General features: G+C 43.8%; 1 protein-coding gene across 6 annotated transcripts in view; it reads right to left on the bottom strand.

The window, feature by feature from the left end:
* RNPC3 (RNA binding region (RNP1, RRM) containing 3) overlaps positions 1-16,898 on the bottom strand; it is a 143,135-nt gene that overhangs the window by 108,994 nt on the left and 17,243 nt on the right. For all 6 annotated transcript variants that reach the window (XR_003858896.1, XM_029617733.1, XM_029617731.1 and 3 more), the window contains exons 2-3: positions 12,166-12,213; positions 5,911-6,029 (exon numbers count right to left, since the gene is read on the bottom strand). Coding sequence is in view for 5 of the 6 variants with exons in the window: in XM_029617733.1 (XP_029473593.1) it covers positions 5,911-6,029; positions 12,166-12,213 (167 nt within the window). In the remaining variant the exon portion in view is untranslated. The remainder of the gene's footprint in view (positions 1-5,910; positions 6,030-12,165; positions 12,214-16,898) is intronic.

The following is a 16,898-nucleotide window of genomic DNA, read 5'->3' as shown; positions in this document are numbered from 1 at the left end:
CAAGATGCACGGCATAGCAGCTCAAACGAAGTCCCACGTAATGCTTTAAAGCACCAAGTTTAAACACCATGGAGGACAACGCTTTCCGCACCGGAAGACGCAAATGCTTGACTCCACGTAAAAAACGTACCACATCCGGATGCGCAGCCTGAGACAAACCCCATGCATCTTGCCCCCAAGGGACCCTAAGGTGGGCTACCTGGACTCTCAATGATTTGTAACCTTTTACCAAACCCTTCTGCAAAAAGGACAAAATGTGGACTATACCGATGTCCTAAAAGGGATCCACGCTATGCTCCTTGCACCAACCTCTACACCTTCCACACCCGAACATATGCTAGGGAGGTGAATTTCTTTCATGCTTGCAGAGTGGCAACAAAGTCCTCTGGACACCCCTTCTCTGTTAGGCGTTTCCTCTCAAAAGCCAAGCCGCGAGAGAAAAGCGAGTCGCTTGATCCAAATATATAGGACCCTGACGGAGCAGGTTGGGGACAGGAGACAGATGTAGCGGACCGTCCACAGCGAGATTTACTAAATCCGCGACCAACGGCCAGCGAGGACATTCTGGAGCCACTAGAACTACCTGCCCTAGATGCAGTTGTATCCTGCGCAAGACTTTGCCCAGTAGTGGCCACGGTGGGAAGACATACAGCAGAATCCCCTGCAGCCATGGGAGGACCAAGGCATTGACTCCTTCCACTCCGTGCTCTCTCCTACGACTGAAAAATCTCAGGACCTTGGCATTCTTGCACGTTGCCATGAGGTCCATATGTGGTACTCCCCACCTGTGATGAATAAGAAGCAGGGCCCTTCTCAGACAACTCCAACTCCCCGGGATCCAACTGTTGGCGACTGAGGAAAACCACCTGGACATTGTCCAACCCTGCTATGTGGGAAGCTGCCAGCATCTCCAGGTGTTGCTCTGCCCAGAGAATCAACTCCTGGGCCTCCAGTGACACTGCTCAGCTCTTGGTTCCACCCTGTCGGTTGATGTAAGCCACCGCAATCCCATAGGCTGATAGAACTCTGGCTTGACCTGGACAAGAGGCAAAAAGGCCTGCAGCAGTAGACGTACTGCTCTCTAGATGGTTTATGGACCATGTCATCTCCTTCAGAGACCAGCATCTTTGCACCACTTGAGTCTGACACAGCCCCCCAACCGGACAGGCTGGCATCAGTGGTGACCACTATCCAGTTCAGAACCTCCAAGGCCATTCCACGGCCTGACCTGGTACATTCGGTAAGAGGCAGCGCCAAGTGAAATTGCTCAGAGATTGGCTTCCACCAGGAGAGCAAGGCAAATTGAATAGGCCACACATGAGTGAACGCCCAAGGAACCAACTCCAAGGTGGAAGCTATAAGTCCAAGAACCTGTAGATAATCCCACACTCTGGGAATCTCACTGTTTAGCAACTTGCCAACCTGTTCCTGGATCTTGATAATTGGTTCCTCTGTGAGAAAAACTCTCCCAAGCCTGGGGTCGAAGCGAGCTCCAAGGAATGCCAAGGCTTGAAACGGCACCGGCTGGCTCTTGGGAAAATTCACAACCCAGCTCAGGGACTGTAACAGCTACAGCATCCTTACCACTGACCGATAACAAAGGTCCTCAGACTTTGCACAAATCAACCAGTCGTCCAGGTATGGGTGGGACTAGGATGCCCTCTTGCTGGAGAACTGCTGCAATCATTACCAATCACCTTGTAAAGGTCCTCTGAGAGGCTGCCAACCCAAACGGTAGGGCGCCAAACTGAAAGTGATTCCCAAGGATCATGAACCTGAGAAACCTTTGATGGTCTGGACAAATAGGACTGTGGAGACAGGCCTTGGTCAGATCTAGGGATGCCAAAAACTCTCCCTTGCACACAGCAGCAATCACAGACCTCAAAACTTTTCCATCCGAAAACGAAAAACCCTGAGCGTCAAATTTACCTTTTTTAGATCCAGAATTGGACAAAAAGTGCCGTCCTTCTTCGGGACCACAAAATAAATGGAATACCTTCCAGATCCCCATTCCTCAACCAGCACTGGAACTATAGCCCCCAACAGACGAAGACAATAGACTGCCTCTTGAACCACCCACTTCTTTTGCTTTTAAGTGCAAGGGGACTTTATGAACAAATCTTTTAACGGCTGAGAAAATTGTAAAGCGTAACCTTGTTCTATCACACTTAGGACCTACTGATCAGACGTGATCTTGGCCCACTCCTTGAGAAATGATGTTAGCTGACCTCCGATGCCTAGAACAGAGGAGCAAGCCCACCTGGCTTCTTTGGGAGGACTTGGATCCAGGGGCTCCCTGACCGGGACCATTTCTGACCGGCCTCCGGCCTCGAAAGGGCTGATTCCAAGATTGCTGCCTTCTGGACTCCTGCCTCTGACTTCCTCCCAAAGGACGAGACTGACAGGGGTACCGGCCTGACCAGGATCGAGTCTGTCTCAATAAGAAACCTCTACAAAGCTTCGGTTTATCCTCTGGCAGCTTATGCCCTTTTGTCTCTCCCAGAAGCTTTCTTCTGAATGGGAGCGAACCCAGTTGAGACTTAGACGAAACATCTGCTGACCAGTTCCTTGACCACAATAGCCTCCTAGCAGAAACCGCAGACATCACCGAATGAGAAGTGCGGATGAGATCATACTAGGCATCCGCCCTGTAGGCCACCACAGCCTCAAGCCTTGCAGCCTGCTGTGCGTCCTCAGGAGACAAAGACTTGTCAGACTGCAATTGCTGAACCCAGCAGAGTCCAGCCCGGAGCCTAAAACTGCTACACACCGCAGTGGGAATACCTAATGCAGACACCTCAAAGATCTTCTTGAGATGCACCTCTAACTTCCTATCCTGCATATCCTTAAGCGCAGCCGAAGCGGCTACCGGGATCGTTGTCTTCTTCGTCATCGCCGAGACTGAAGCATCCACCTTTGGTAGCCGCAAGATATCAAACATGTCTTCCGGCAAGGGATACAACTTCTCCATGGCTCTGACAACCTTTAAACCCGTTATCAGGTGTTTCCCATTCTCGAAACACCAACTGCTTCATCAACTTGTGGAAAAGAAACTGTTTTTGTCGACCCCCTCAGGCCCTGCATAACTGGGTCCACACCTTTGCGGTCTGACTCTGCTTGGGGCTCCTTGATACCCAGCTCACTAAGAACATCTGCTCACCAACTTCCATCTGCTGAAGACAGAGAAATTAGGGGCCACAGCTATTCCCGGTGAAAAAGGCGAACCACCTTTGGATCATCCCCCCTCAACAGAGATTGCTTGAGCACCTCCTCAGGGTCTGCACCGTCGAAAGGGTCCACTCCCCAAGACAGATCTGCTACCAGGGAATCTTCAGCCTCCGAGCTCTCTGAGCTAAAATCAGCTTTTCCCTGAGGTAACTGAAGAGCCACCACTCGCCAGACTCTGGTTGCCCCACCAGAGCGAGATGAGCATGGCCTCTTAGCCCCAGTGGGTTCTGACAGGTCCAGTGGCTTGGAGTGGCGATGATCCGCCAGCCTTTCTGGCCAAGAAAACCTTATGCATCAACAAAACGAACTCTAGGGAAAACTCCCCTGACTCCTCTGGATCCTGCGCCAGTAGGTTCTCCCCCTCCTCCTCCACCCCAACAGAGGATCTCAGGACCCCCGGGGCTGTGAGGGCCTTCTATCAGCTGGCGATAGCGTTGGGGGCAGGGTAGAGTCCTTGCAAGCCCCGTCAGACGCAGCAGCAAAGGTATTCAAGATGGCCACCGTTCCCGCCAAAATCGGGAAACTTATCAGGCTGCTGTGCTCCTCCTGCATTTACCGCATAAGATCGTTGCCTCTCCATGGTCACCTGTTTGCTCCCCGAGCTGCCTTCTCCTCCGTAGGCACAGCCACACATTGACTGCCGCAAGGCATGGCGGCAAAACAGTATCAGTAGCCTTTTCTGTCCTCCTCCTTTTAAGGCTGCAACCCCAAAGCAGACGCTGCTACTGTTTGGGACCACAAACACGTGGGATGTCGCAGCAAAAGAAGAGACCTCGACTGGCATAAGTGGCAAACCAAACCAAAAATAAACCGCAAGGTTTTTTTGTTTTTGTTTTTAACTTTAATCTAAAGATGCATACTTGCGGCTGCAGGCTCCAGCTGTGCTCCTGAAGGAGGGAAGAGAGGGAAATGGAACTACCAGTTATCTCTCTCCCTCCGCGGGCAAAGGATCTGAACAAACCCAGGGGTTTCCAACCCCCCCACCCCCTCCTCTCACGGCAGCTCCTTTACCTGAAAGGATGGCCCCATCAGGACCTAGCAACCTTTAGGGAGGGCTAAACCTAGCCCTAGATAAATATCTTCCTTTTTTTTTTTTTTTTAAACTGCCTACAGACTGCACCAACTTCCATCTGCTGAAGACAGAGAAATACCGACGGACTGCAGGTGGCACACCAGCTTAAGTGACAGCGTCAGTAAAACTTTCTCTGTCTGCTTGGAAGGGAGGAAAAACCCAGGAGTATGGACTGATCTGGGTACATACAGGGAACAGGGGTCTGAAAGCCAGTAAGACATCCACATGTGTACCCTACCAGCTTTCACTGTCCCACCAGAGTCGCAACCTGCTCATGAATGAGCCATATTAAAAATAGGAGACTACAAAGCAATAATGTATTCTCAGCAGTTTGGCCTTTAATTTTAGCATTACATAAGGGAAATTAGAACAGGCTCCTCATGTTATGCAAAAGGCAGGAGATTTCAAGGAAGAACGTGGGCAGAACATCTGTTTATGAACTTTGTGGTCCTCAATTGCTCAATTTCTTGTAACACTGGACATGGAATATATCCAGCATTTAACCACCAGAAAATCCTGAATTTTCTACAATGTAAATTTCTTTTAATAGTATTAGTAGCCAGTATTCATTTCCATTCCAAGGTGAAATTAACCTCCTCCACATTAACAGCTGTAAAACTATAGCATTTGTTAGAACGTGTTACAGCTTTTTCAATAAATTAAAAGCAGATAAACGTTTTATGCAAACAAATCTATTGATTTTTTAGTATGAGACCTTCAAATAGAATAAACTCAGAAATTGTTTTATATGTTTAAGATTTATTTATCAGGGTAAATAGCACTGTAGAAAATTATTAACATTTTGCAATACTCTTGTCTGGAAATGAACACAGAGAAATAAAGTTCATTGTCACATAGCGAGTGGTGGGTGCAGCAATCAAATCAGGGTCTTTAAATGTGCATCTAAGCAAGCAGGGAACATAAGATATGGGCCCTGCAATTTCTCTACTGAAATGATAGTGCCAGAAATTCATGGTATAACTATTGGTTCTCAAGTGGTAACCCTTGAAAACTAGAACAAGAAACTGGTACAACCTGTGTTTCTACTCTTCTCATCCCTCTACAGCCACTTCTACTCCTCTACTCCCAAATGTTTGGACCACAGCAGAAGTGTGTGGAATACTGTGGTTCAAAAAAGAATTCTGGTCAAGGCTGCACTGAGCATGAGACTGCAAGCTAGAGCATGACTACAATAACCATGCTGCCTCTTCCCAAAATAGGAAGGTGTTGGATGCACAAACAGCTTCTCTGGAGAGCAGAGAGGCAAAAACAGTAGTGGAAATCAAGAAAGCACTGGGCAAGCACAGAGAATCCTCGGTGGAAGGAAAGGGTGGACAAAGCCAGAGATCTAATAAAGTCTGATGTAAATAGGCAAAATGGGCAGAGCAAATGAACCTTGTGGTCTTTATGCATATATTCAACACTTCAATGCTAATGTGCTGAGCCAATGTGGCTAGTACATACGTGAAATGTGTCTACATTCTGTAGTGCCACCTCTTTCAGAAGATTTCAATTGTGTATTCTAAGATTTAAATCAAGTCAAACACTTTTTTTAATCAAAATTAACTTTGCACAATGATTATTCAGAACAAACATGAAGCACAACATACCTTTTCTTTTTCTCAGAATATGTAGGTTGATCTAGTAATTGAACATGATCTTGTCCCTTTGCAAATTCAACAACTAAGGAGTGACCTAAGAGTTTCAACTGATGTAATCTGGACAGTGCCTTCAATTACAGAAACAGGAAAATTAAATAAAATAATATACTAAAACCATTAGACATACATATTTTAAAGCAGCAGTGCTACCTAGATTCTGTTTAGGTGTTGGCAGAAAGAGATACTAAGCACCTCTAAATCTGCTGAAACAATTCCATTTGTGTCAGCTGTACTCCCTCCTGTGCTGATGCACAGGGACTGGAAATGCTTTGATGCAAAATCAGTGATCAGAATAAATTGGGGGGGATCCAAAATTACTTTTACTGAAATATATGACCAGACTGACCAAAGGGACTTCTTTTCTTGTGACTTTGTGATCAGGATAAACATGTCAATTCAGAGGGGATTTGATAGTTAGAAGGCACTGCTGCTTCAACTGATCATCATCTTAAAGCAATCCTTATATCTTACACTCTCAGACCCTACCAAGCAAGCAAAATGCGGCATAAGTCATTGTCCCTGACTTTCAACATTTTCTCAAATTCAATCCAACAATTATGTCAAAAGCATGTGATAACTTCAATTTTGTACACCTGGCACTCAGTGGTACAGTTTTTCTTTGCAGGCTGTGATAACTTTTAAAGTGCCAATAAAAAATGTTGTAGTAATACATAAACTTCCATCACTGCACAGGCCTCTCCTATTGATCTTTGAAAGATATCACAACCAACAAAGTCTCCAGCTTTCCCCAGAAGCAAATAAGACAACTAGAACTCTACACTGTTAGAATTTTAAAAATTCAGAACATTTTACAGCTTGAGGGCAAGCAACCATACAAATATTTGGAGAAATAAATTCAAAACAGTTGCCCATCCAAACATATTTACTGTGTTAAATATTTTACCATAACAGAGCATCATACAATATTAATGGTAAGTGAAGCAAAGTGGGTACAGATTGAAGGGGGTTCCTATTATTTAGTTTACTAAAACAAAATTTTAATGAACTATCCTGGAACTACGGCCCCATTTAAGTCCCAGTCACACAATTTTGATATCCAATCAACAATTCAGCATGAAATCTGCTGTCTCCAAAATAAGGACATACTTGCAGGTAAGCCTCCATTACTAACTTACGCGAGTGGAGAGAGAGGCACAGAGACAGACTCTGCGCTAGCATTCATAGTAGTCAAACTAGTTATACTGCTATAGGAGGGCCAGCTAGTAACTTGAGGTGAGGCTTTGTGATGTGTAGGTTTTGCAGAGTGAGATGTATGAACAGCACAGTAGTCATCAGTGAAGATTTGACGTCATTTGGAGTGAGGAAAGTCTCACAAAGATGAGATTTCTACAATTTTCTCTCGCACTATCAAGCTAGGGCGAGAGAACATTGAAATAAGCTCATCTTAGTATGACTTTCCTCACTCCAAATGACGTCAAATCTTCACTGAGGTCTATAGTGCTGTTTGTACATCTCTCTCTGCATGTAAAACTGGCCACAAAACCCAACACCACCACCATAGCCTCACGTCGAGTTACTAGCTGGCCCTCCTATAGTGAAATAAATAGTTGACTACTAGGAAGGCCTTTATAAAGAGTCTCTCTCTCCCCCCAAAAAGTAAGGAAATGCCTGTGTGGGCACTTCATAAGTAGTGAAGTACAAGTATCGCGGGGCGCAAAAACTTTAATGCATGTTGTGATAAACTACCTATGCAAAGCACTAAGATAGAATTACTGCACCACATGCTAAAATTGTAATAGCCGTGTCACTTTTTCTTATTATGGTGTTATCCATGCAACAATTATAATTTTTTGATGAATCTATGGGTAAGTTTGTACCTGAGGTAAAAGGGTAAAGTGACTTGCTCAAAGTCACAAACACTGATAGTGGGATTTGAACCCTGACTTCTCTGGTTCACAGCCCATTGATATAATCACTAGGCTATTCCTTTACTCTACTTGTAATTATGTTTTTCTTTTTATTTAAATTGTTTGATTTAGGAGACTGGAGTTATTTTTTAAATTGTTTAAAAGGGGGTTTTGACTGATATTTTATCTTATGAAAATTAAGAAATTACTACTTACCTGATAATTTCCTTTAAACCAGACAGATGAATTCAGAGCCAATGCGTAATGCACCTCTACCAGCAGATGGAGACTGAGCAAAGCTGACAAAACAGTATATATACTCCTGCAGTGACATCAGTCTACCAGTATTCTCTTCAAAAGCCAACTGTGGACAGACTAGCAAAAGCTTCATACGAAGTGCGCAGTAAATGACGTATACCTTCCTGCAAATCTAGGAATGGCTGAGGTAAGGAAGAGTATCTTTGTGCAGTGTGTAGTAAAGGCTGTAGTTTTTGTGTACAGTTGAAAAGATATTGGATGATATAAAACTGATGGTGATTAATGCAAGAATTCAGCATTGAATTTTGATACATCTTTTTTGCAAAATCATCCAACAGTTTATTATCTTTTCCTGGAGGTGTGTTAAGAGTAAAGCCTGGTCTTTTTGGCTCTTTTCATCGCCAATTCTACTACTATTGAATTGTGAGGGACTTGCACATTCGAGTAATAGGATGTCTTTTGCATTCTATATTTTAAATCCAGTTTTTTGGAAACCGGGGTGAGGAGGAGAGGGGTATCCCACGCCTTGTCCATCAGGCCCTCTAGAATTTGATGTGAAGGAAGAACAGTGGGCTCAGATGGAACTTCTACAATTTGCAGAGTTCCCATTGCTTCCGATCTCGGGTCTGGAAGTTTTTTGTTTTTTTTGAGTCTCTATGTTAACAGCTAAACCCAGCTTCTCCAAGAATTTAACGTAAGTAAGATCTCCAGGAGGTGACGTTGGCTGAGGTAGCTCTTGTGGAGGGTCTGAAGGAATACCTGTTGAACTCCCTGGAGATGATGGGGGAGAGAAAACTGGAGAAACGGTGTGTTTGGATGACACAGAAGAATTGGAATGTGTCAGAGACGGTAGATTTGGAGGAGAAATATTCGGCGATGCAGGATCTTGAGGATCCTGTGGAAGAATATTTGGATCCGGAGATAACCCCTGGAAAAAACTATGTAATAGAGAAGTGATTTGAGACATCATTTCTTCAGCCATTGGGCGAGAAGGATGGTCAGGTGGTCTTGTAGATTTTTTTGAGACGCTTGACTGGTGTTTTTGGTAATGGAGATGTTGGTCTCGTTTTGGGATGTTGAGGCTGAGAAAGTATATCCAGTGATGAGTCCCAATTTCCAGCTGGTTCATCAATTATAAGGTTGGATAATACAGAGGAAGGAGAGTGGTGATCTCCGTGTAGGGATGCAGAGTGCTTCAGAGCAAATCTGGCTGAAGATGATGCTCCAGATTGCAGTGTAACATGCGTTGTCTTTGATGATGAATTTTTTTGTTTTTTCAGGCAGCCCAGGGATTGACTTTGGGATCTCTGAAGGAGTATGAGTAGTCTTCTTATGGTTAATGAGTGAGATGTGTCGTAGCCTTATCAGATGCGTCGTAGCCTTTGACGATTTCAATGGGGTCAGCATATGCGTCGTATCGAAGCGGTGCTCGACGCAATCTGCATGGTTGACGACGTAGTCTGCGGCACACGGCCCTCCGAAGCCGAATGCGCATGTCGAGAAGTCGCGGAATGGGGTTTCTGCTTACCCGGGGAGGATTTTGTTGATCTTCTACCCGCCGGAGAGGGGGCATACGAATGCCTCAACCTCTCCATTTTCTCTGCCCTCTGTCTTCTGGCTTGCGGGGACATTTTTCCACAGTCCCTGCATGCGGCCTGATCATGATAGGGACAAAGGCATAAATAACAATAAGTATGCCTGTCGGTCACCAACATGATCTTACTGCATGAGCAGTATTTGAATCCAGGGCTTCTAGGCATCTTATCTTCGAAGTTAAGGTTTGTTTGTTTTTTTTTTTGAGGTGATGAGAGAGAGAGAGAGAGAGAGAGAGAGAGAGAGAGAGTTCCACACGGTCGTGCATTACCGCGGAAAACAAAAACTGAGGGAAGCTCGAGGAGCGTGGGAAGTCCGGATCATGCGCACTTCAAAGCTCTTCAAGCTTAGAGAGAAAACTCCGCCTTCGTGACATCACGGATGACGTCACCCAGTATGCATGGCTAAATGCCCTGCTTATCCACGGAAAAAATAAGTAATAAAAAGGAAAATAAAACATTGACCATTGCAGCTATAAATTACATACAATGACTATTATACCCAGCTAAGTAACTTGATCTGTAGTAACCACTGAAGATTTATCATTCAAAAAGGTCTTCAAATAAGGTGGATCAAGGAACACATACAATTTCCCTTTGTAAGTTACTAAGAAGGAAATTTAAGGAAAAAAGTAGCACCAAGAGAAGTCGTACGCTGCTTATAAGAAAGAAATAATTTTCTATGAAACTGTGTTTCACGGGAGACATCTGGATAAAAAAAAAAAAATCTTTCGACCACAAAATTCTATGGATTTAATTTTAAAATATTGTTTAAAAATTAAATCCTTATCTATATCTTTTACAAAAGTAACCAACAAGGTAGATCTTTTAGACATAATGTCCTGAGAGTCCTGGAGAAATTCTGATACATCAAGACTATTATTTGAAACTAAATTATCAAAGCCCCCCTCAGGGCCCAGTACACGCTTAAATTCCAGGAGGTAATAAAGAAATTAAGTTATCTAAATGTTATCATGAGCAATTTGTAAAACTTCACTTGTATATTTCCTAAACAACTCTATAGATGACAATTCTTGTTGACAGAAAATTCACAAACCTTAAGTTTTTATGTCTCATAACATTATCAAGTTGCTCAATTCTATTATGTAGAAAAAAAGCAAAAACAGATTGTATATTATTAGTGGTCTTGTTAATGATTGCCATTTGCCTCCTTTGTTGCAGCTACTCGGTGTTCCAAGTCCAAAAGCTTATTTGAGGCTTTTATAGAGTAATCACATAATTGAGAGACAGGTTGGGATAAAGCAGCCTCAGGCTATGAGACCACTCTCCAAATGTCTCTTAAAGTTACATTCTCTGGTTCTTCCGGATCACCTGGTAGATGTAACATCCTCTAAAGACTGAACTACTGGGTTTAGGAATTGGGACTATTAATCCAAGATTTTCATTTTCCAGATGCTTATGAGCATTAGTCAAGATAGTCAAATCATGACCCTGAGCAACTGGAGTGCTAGCAGAAGTTGATACAAGACAGTCAACTTGAGAAGGCTGTTGGGACACCAAGTCCATTAAACCTACATTGGAAGAGGTCCCAGATAATAACAAACCCCCAGGAGGCTCCAAATGAGGTGCAGGGGGAGGAGTCCTATCACCCATACTTAGAGAAAGCTCACCTGAAATTCCAGTTTCTTCCACTTCAGTCGCTCCTAGGGAGAACAGTGTTCTTGTAAAATGATGATCTAAAGGTCCAGTTATGGGTGGAGTTGTTTGGGAAGTTGAAAAGAGCTCCCCCTTTCTTTTTTCCCCCCATACTGACGAAGAGAGAAAATTGTCAGAAGGGGCGCACAGCTTCGGCACGCTTAAGTCCTGTTGATCAGAGGATCCCGGATGACCACCTCCATGCCTGATGGAATGGCCGGAGGCTCAGCTGCGATATCGGAAGGCAATCCCCTAAATTAAATTTCCTTCTGAAACTTAAAGCAATCCCCAGTAGGGAGATGCACGTTCACCATCTGCTGGAGACTGAGAATGCTGGCAGGCTGATGTCACTGCAGGAGAATATATACTGTGATGTCAGCTTTGCTCCTGCTGGTAGAGGTGCATAACCCACTGGTTCTGAATTCATCTGTCTGGATGCAAAAAAAACAAAAAAAAACGCTTTCGGGGGTTTTTTTTTGTGTGTACCTTGCTCAGAGTGCTATTGGTAAATGTGCAAGAAAATTATTTATTTAAAAGATGTGAAAAAAGGGAGGTACCTATCTCCAGCAATGAAAAACTTCTTTCTAAAATGTCCTACACATTTACAAATTTAATTCACTTACAGAATGATTGCTGGTCCTGTCCGGTAAATGAGTGTCAAGTCTCCTACTTCATATGCTAAAACTCCAGCACTTCCATCATTACTTGTTAAAATATATCTGTACATAAAACTACACTCAGCAGCAGATGCTCTATATCCGGGTTTCCACAGTTCTACTGTTATAGTATCCATGTGCAAATTCCTCAATGCATAAGAAATCAATACATACCTTTGCAGCCACATTTTCGCTGGAAAAAGTCGCAAAAGCAGTATGTTTCTGGAAAAAAAAAATGTTCTTACTCAGAACAGTAAAGCAAATGCTGAATGTGCATCCTCTTAAGACTATGACTAGCTTTTAGAATGTATGTTACAAAGCATCAAGAGACCAATAAGCTGCAGGCCAAAGTTCTAGTTCCGATAAAGCAGAGTTGCTTACCTGTAACAGGTGTTCTCCAAGGACAGCAGGATGGCAGTCCTCACACATGGGTGACATTATTGGATGAAGAGTGACCCGGAATACTTATGCATGCAATATACCATGTATTCATGCTGGGTCCCCTTCAGTCTTATACTATAGAATTCAAGAATAAAAAAATAAAATAATGAAGAAACCACCCACATAGTGGAAACCCAACTCCACAGGGTGGTGGGCTGGTTTCGTGAGGACTGACATTCAGCTTATCCTTGGAAAACACTTGTTACAGGTAAGCAACTCTGCTTTCTCAGAGGACAAGCTCGATGGTAGTCTTCACACATGGGTGCATCCCTAGCTACAGGCTGTCCCCCAACATAAAAGGGGACCAACAAAACACAATAAGTGCCAACGTGCACAACAACTAGATATGTTGGGAGCCTGAACAAAAACAACGGGCCCTAGGCGGGACAGAGTTGGGTTCTAAACCTAAAACAAGTTCTGAAGCACAGACTGACCAAACCTGTTGCACGTCGGCCATTGCTATCCAAACAAAAATGTGATATGAATATGTAGCAAGAAATCCATGTCACAGCTCTACTGCTATGGTTTGAACAGTGTGAGCCCTGACATGGCCCCCAAGATGCAGTTCTGCATGAGTATAACAGGAGGAGATGCAGTCTGTTAATCAACTGGAAAGTGTGTGTTTGGCAATGGCAATGCCCAACTTATTCCTATCAAAAGAAACAAAAAATTGGGTGAACTGTCTGCTCCAGATAAAAGTCTACGGCTTTTATTTGCATAGGGCTTGTTCGCCTTGGTGCAAATGGGGCCTGGGAAAGAATGTTGGCAGGACAATTGGACTGGTTAAGATGGAAGTCCATCAGTTACTAAGGCCTGGAGCTCACTGACCCTGCGTGCTGAAGTGACCACCACCAAAAATATGATTTTCTAGGTCAGGTACATCAGATCACAGGTGCGCAGCAGCTCAAAAAGAGCTTTCATCAGCTGAGCTAACACCACGTTCAGCTCCCAAGACACAGCGGGAGGCTTCAATTGAAGTAGGCCCCACATGAACCGTACAACTATAGGCTGTACAGAGGTGGGCGTTCCAACTACACCATGGTGATATGCGCCAACTGCACTTAGATGAACACTATCAGATTCCAATAGGTGTAGAAGGTAGTCAAGCAATTTCTATGTGGAACAGGAGAAAGGATCTAGGGCCTTCTTCTCACATCAGATGGAAAACCTCCTCCATTTCATTCCACAAGACTTTCTAATGGAAAGCTTTCTGGAAACTACCAGGACCAGAGACACACCTTCTTTGTGGTTGCAATATTAACTTCTCAACATCCAGGCTGTGAGCGACAGGGACTGGAGGTTGGGATATTGCAAACTACCTTGATCCTATGTGATGACATCTGGGGAAGTCCCCAGACTGATCAGTTTCCTGTTGGACAATTCCCACAGGAGTGGAAACCAGACCTGTCTCTGTCAGTGAGAGGTTATGAGGATCATTGTCCCGTTGTCCTTGATAAGTTTCAAGAGTCTTCACTACCAGTGGAGCTGGAGGATATGTGTACAGAAGACCCATGCCCCAATGCCGGGTGAGGGCATCTGAGGTTGGTTTGCCATGTGTCCTGTACAGGGAGAACTGAGGAACTTTCCTATTCGAAGGCACTGCGAAGAGATCCACATCCGGCATTCCCCAGAGGTGGAAGATTCGATTTGTGACCCCCTTGGGTCTAGAGACCATTTGTGGGATCTGAAGGCATGGCTCAGCCTATCCACTATCACATTCTCCATTCCTGCCAAGTACATAGCCCTGAGCACCATCGCGTGGGATATGGCTCATAACCAAAACTGGACCGCTTCCTGGCACAGGAGCTTCAATCCCATACATACCTGCTTGCTGACATACCACATTGCCACTTAGTTGTTGGCTTGGAACAGGACAACTTTTTTGGACAGTCAGAGGAGGAGGAGGAGTGACCAGATCCTCTTTGGAATCAAGAGGAGAATTGGTGAGCCCATAGCTCATACCCGATCGCCCAGAGCTCCAGGAAACTGATCTGACAAAGACGTTCCTGGGCAGACCCTAAGTGCTGAGCCCATCTACATGAGATTTCCATCGCAGGGTGGATGCATCCATGGTGAGGAAAATTTGGGTAGGAGGGCTTTGAAAAGAGATTTTCCCATTCCAGATTTGACATTACTAGCCAAAGAGTACCGGAGAGAAGAGGTGACTCGGATGCGATACTGGAGGTTTCTGCGTGGATTGACACCACTGCAACCTTAAGGTCCATTGGATCTTTCACACGTGTAAATGTGCCAAGGGAGTGACATGAACTGTTGATGTCATATGGCCCAATATCCTCAACATATGCCAAGCTGACACCTACTGGCTCTGTTGAATCCCTATAATATACTCAACACGATGTCAATATTGAAATACCTTTAAATTGACTCTGAAAATTAGAGCGGAATCCCAATATTTGCATATACCTAATGTGGGTTTTAAACGACCTTTATAATGCCCTGCAGTATTTTGGGCATTACTGCTCCATTATTAAACCGCTAAAGGGCCATTTTTAATCATTGGTCGTATTCAGTCCTGCACTCAAAAATATTTTTTACTTCTTTTTCTATTTGCTTTTTTTCTTTGTTGAATATGTTAAAAGTCAATATTGTATAAAGATCATAGTGTGTATTAAATTCAGGGTGCTTGCCTTTCACCAATATTACAACTCTATTCGGTTTAGATTCAGGTACTTCCCTTGAGTAGAATACTGGTATATATTCTGGTGTCCTGTTTAATAATGAGGATGTCTAAATATGCTATTTGTTGACTGTGGTAATTAATAGTAAACTTTAGGCATGAGTCAAGAGAATTAGTCCAGTTCAAATCATTTGTGCACAATCATGAGTAGCCCGCCCCCACATCAAATCTTGGGCATGCTTATAAATGCAAACAAAATAGACAGTTCAGTAGGAGGTATCTCCAATGCCGCGAGGACATAATGAAAACGCTCGCGGATGAGTAAGTCCATTCCTGAAAAGTAAGTATAAGAAAGCTGAAATCCCATGAATGTGGTAACGAATGTTTTTGTTGTTTTTTTGGGATTTTTTTTTAGAAGAAACATGAAATAAAATTGAGGATAATCCCTTGATACCCGAGTAACAGAATACAAACGAGATACCAGAGAGGTCCCTGAGACAGCTGGGATGCGAAACGTGATCACGTTGGACCGAGCTCTGCTATCTACTCAAGGGAGTACCTGAATCTAAACCGAATAGAGTTGTGATATTGGTGAAAGGCAAGCACTCTGAATTTAATACACACTATGATCTTTATACAATATTGATTTTTAACATATTCAAAAAAGAAAAAAGCAAATAGAAAAAGAAGTAAAAATATTTTTGAATGCAGGATTGAAAACGACCAATGATTAAAAATGGCCCTTTAGCAGTTTAATAATGGAGCAGTAATGTCCAAAACACTGCAGGGCGTTATGAAGGTCGTTTAAAACCCACATTAGGTATATGCAAATATTGGGATTCCGTTTTAGTTTTCAGAATCAATTTAAAGGTATTTCAATATTGACTTTGTGTTGAGTATATTATTTTGAAATCGTCAAATTTCTAAGGAGTATCATTTATTATATATACATCTGTTGAATCCCTGCCATGATGGTCATCAGACTGATGGCCCTTTGTCAAGGCAAGAAGGCCTTGGCCTGAGCCGTGTCTAGGAGGGCTCCAAGAAAGTCCAACTGAGGTGATGGGCTGAGATGGGATTTGGAGTAGTTGACGAACCCTACGTCTCCAAAACCTGGATGGTCGAGCACATGGATTCTTCAGCCCCCGTCCGAGAAGTGCTCTTGACCAACCAATCATCCAAATGCGGGAAAACGTGAACTACCAGTCTGAGAAGGTGCACCACTACCATGGCCAGGCATTTCGTAAAGACACATGGGGTGATGTGAGCCCAAATGGCAGCACGCAATAATGGAAGTGCTGTTTTCTCACCATGAATCAGAAATACTTCCGGTGACTTGGGAAAATCTCGATGTGTGTGTACTCATCTTTTAGATCTAGGGACCATAGTCAGTTCCCTTTTTATAAGAAGCCTTGATCCCCATCCCCATCTTGAACTTTTCTTTGTTTATGAATTTGCTCAAGGCCCTTAGGTCTAAGATGGGACAGAGTCTTTGGTATCAGGAAATACCAGGAGTAAAATCCCCATCCTCTTTGCCCTGATGGAATGGCTTTGACCGCTCTGGCTGTTGAGTGGGAGGAGACCTTCAGTTCTAGTACTTCCTGATGTACTACCGGGCCCCAAAACAGGTTTGGGGGGAAATTTTGCACGGTATCCAATAAGTTCAAATTGGTACCCTTGGCGGACGATGGACAGAATCCACTGGTCTGAGGTTACACTGGGCCACTGTTTAGCAAAGAAGCGCAGCTTTCCCCCAACTGGCAAATCCATTACCCCAGGTACAGGTGAATGGGCTATGTTCTCTATGATTCGTTCAAAACTCAATCCC

Source organism: Rhinatrema bivittatum, chromosome 10, assembly GCF_901001135.1.
Source record: "Rhinatrema bivittatum chromosome 10, aRhiBiv1.1, whole genome shotgun sequence".
Classification (NCBI taxonomy): Eukaryota; Metazoa; Chordata; class Amphibia; order Gymnophiona; family Rhinatrematidae; genus Rhinatrema; species Rhinatrema bivittatum.
Note: the sequence above shows the minus strand (reverse complement) of the source record. Positions and strands in the feature narration are given on the sequence as shown.